This window comes from Quercus robur, chromosome 2, assembly GCF_932294415.1.
Source record: "Quercus robur chromosome 2, dhQueRobu3.1, whole genome shotgun sequence".
Taxonomy (NCBI): Eukaryota; Viridiplantae; Streptophyta; class Magnoliopsida; order Fagales; family Fagaceae; genus Quercus; species Quercus robur.
In genome coordinates this window covers 54389960-54392290 of record NC_065535.1, presented here as the reverse complement: position 1 = coordinate 54392290, position 2331 = coordinate 54389960, and the positions used below count along the sequence as shown (strand labels likewise).

General features: G+C 48.0%; 1 protein-coding gene across 1 annotated transcript; it reads left to right on the top strand.

Annotated features, from left to right (window-relative positions):
- The first annotated feature begins 231 nt into the window (after positions 1 to 231).
- On the top strand, positions 232 to 2051 carry LOC126700621 (uncharacterized). Its single transcript, XM_050398840.1, has 3 exons — positions 232 to 785; positions 954 to 1844; positions 2030 to 2051. The coding sequence occupies exons 1-3, from the start codon at positions 232 to 234 to the stop codon at positions 2049 to 2051; spliced, it is 1467 nt and encodes a 488-aa protein (XP_050254797.1).
- The last annotated feature ends 280 nt before the right edge of the window (positions 2052 to 2331 follow it).

Here is a 2331-nt window from a genome sequence, read left to right as displayed (position 1 = left end):
AGGATAGACCAGCTCGTGGACTCCACCACCGGACACAAGCTATTAACGTTCATGGACGCCTTTTCAAGGTACAACCAGATAAAGATGGCTGAAGAAGATCAGGAGAAGACCGCCTTCATCACAAGCCAAGGACTCTACTGTTACAAGGTGATGCCTTTTGGGTTGAAAAATACTGGAGCTACATATCAGAGGATGGTAAACAAAATGTTCAACCAACAAATTGGTAGAAACATGGAGGTATACGTAGACGATATGCTCGTCAAGAGTAAGGAAGAGCTCGCTCATCTGGACGACCTGGAAGAGACTTTTGCAACCCTCAAAAAACACCAGATGAAGTTGAATCCAAACAAATGTGTTTTTGGGGTAGCCTCGAGAAAGTTCTTGGGATTCATGGTGTCCCAGAGAGGAATAGAAGCAAATCCAGAGAAGGTACGAGCAATCATTGACATGGCCTCACCCAAGACCGTCAAAGATGTACAAAAACTCACAAGAAGGATAGCAGCTCTAAACAGGTTCGTCTCTAGGGCCACAGACAAATGCATTCCCTTCTTCAAAACCCTGAAGCAGGCTTTTGCTTGGACCGACGAATGCGAAGTAGCGTTCCAAGAGCTGAAACAATATCTGAGCAGTCCACATCTCCTAAGCCCGTCCAAAGGAGGAGAGAACCTATACTTGTACCTGGCGGTGTCAGCCTCGGCAGTAAGCGCAGCCTTGATTAGAGAAGAAGGCAAGAAACAACTCCCGGTGTACTACGTCAGCCAAGCCTTTCAAGGAGCTGAGTTCAGGTACCCAAGGATCAAAAAGATTGCATTTGCACTTATAGTAGCCTCGCGCAAGCTCAGGCCATATTTCCAGTCAAATTCTATCCTTGTGATGACGGATCAACCAATTAAGAAATCAATGAACAAACCAGAAGCAGCAGGGAGAATGGTCCAATGGGCAATCGAACTCAGCCAATTTGACATCGAGTACCATCCAAGAACAGCTATCAAGGCACAAGCTCTGGCTGACTTCATCGCTGAATTCACTCTCCCAGATGAAGATGGAATTACAGACGAAGCTGATAAATGGACAATACAGACAGATGGTTCGTCAGCCCAAAAGAGGAGGGGAGTAAGGGTCGTCATAACCACCCCCGACGGAGAAGTGATGAAATATGGGGTTCAACTAAAGTTCCCAGCCACCAATAACGAAGCCGAGTATGAAGGAATATTGACGGGCTTGAGGCTTGGGAAAGCTCTTGGTGCCAAAAATTTGCTGATCCAGAGTGATTCAAAGCTGGTAATCAGACGGATCAATGGAGAGTACGAGGCAAAGGAAGAAAGGATGCAGAAATACCTTAAACTGACAAGGCAACTAACTCAGGAGTTCGACACAGTGGAGTTCGTCCAGATACCAAGAAACCAGAATATTGGGGCCGACGAAGTATCGAAACTAGCGTCATCAGAAGCAGGAGGGACAAGCACAGACATGGCAATAGAGATCCAGAAACACCCAAGTATTGAAGAGGTGGCGGTGCTCACCATCCAGAGCACAGACACCTGGATGACGCCCATAATATCCTTCCTCCGAGACGGGCACCTACCTCAGAATACTGACGAAGCCAGAAAGGTCAAAAAGAAAGCGGCCAGGTTCACGATCCTAAATGACGTCTTGTACAAGAGAGGCTTCTCTATGCCTTATCTAAAGTGCGTCGACGAGGATGAGGCCAAATACATCCTAGAAGAAGTACACGGAGGAGTCTGTAGCGACCATGTCGGCTCCAGATCCCTAGCCAACAAGGTGATAAGAGTAGGGTACTTTTGGCCAACCATGCAGGGGGATGCTGCTGACATCGTCAGAAGGTGCGACAGATGCCAGCGGTACGGGAATGTACAACGGCTTCCAGCGGAGAAGATGACGACAATATCCTCCCCATGGCCATTCGCACAATGGGGAATCGATATCGTCGGTCCTCTGCCCCAAGGTAAAGGTCAAGTAAAATTCCTTCTAGTTGCTATTGACTATTTCACAAAATGGGTTGAAGCAGAGGCCCTAGCAACCATCACTGAGGCTCGGATCCGAAACTTCGTGTGGAAAAACATAATCTGCAAGTTCGGGATTCCCTTGACGATCACATCTGATAATGGGAGGCAGTTCGACAGCCAAGACTTCAGAGACTTCTGCTCGGACCTCGGGATCAAGAATCAGTTCTCATCCCCGGGACACCCCCAGGCAAACGGACAGACGGAAGTAACGAACAGGACGCTGCTCAAGATAATCAAAACCAAGCTGGACGAAGCAAAAGGTGCCTGGCCAGAAGAACTACCTAGTGTCCTGTGGGCATACAGG

Excerpts from the sequence above, each read along its gene's own strand:
- LOC126700621 (XM_050398840.1), top strand. The coding sequence starts at position 232 with ATGGAGGTATACGTAGACGATATGCTCGTCAAGAGTAAGGAAGAGCTC. Across the intron at positions 786-953 it reads TTTCAAGGAGCTGAGTTCAG|CCAATTTGACATCGAGTACC; the intron begins GTACCCAAGGAT and ends AATCGAACTCAG. Across the intron at positions 1,845-2,029 it reads GCTGCTGACATCGTCAGAAG|AGGCCCTAGCAACCATCACT; the intron begins GTGCGACAGATG and ends GGGTTGAAGCAG.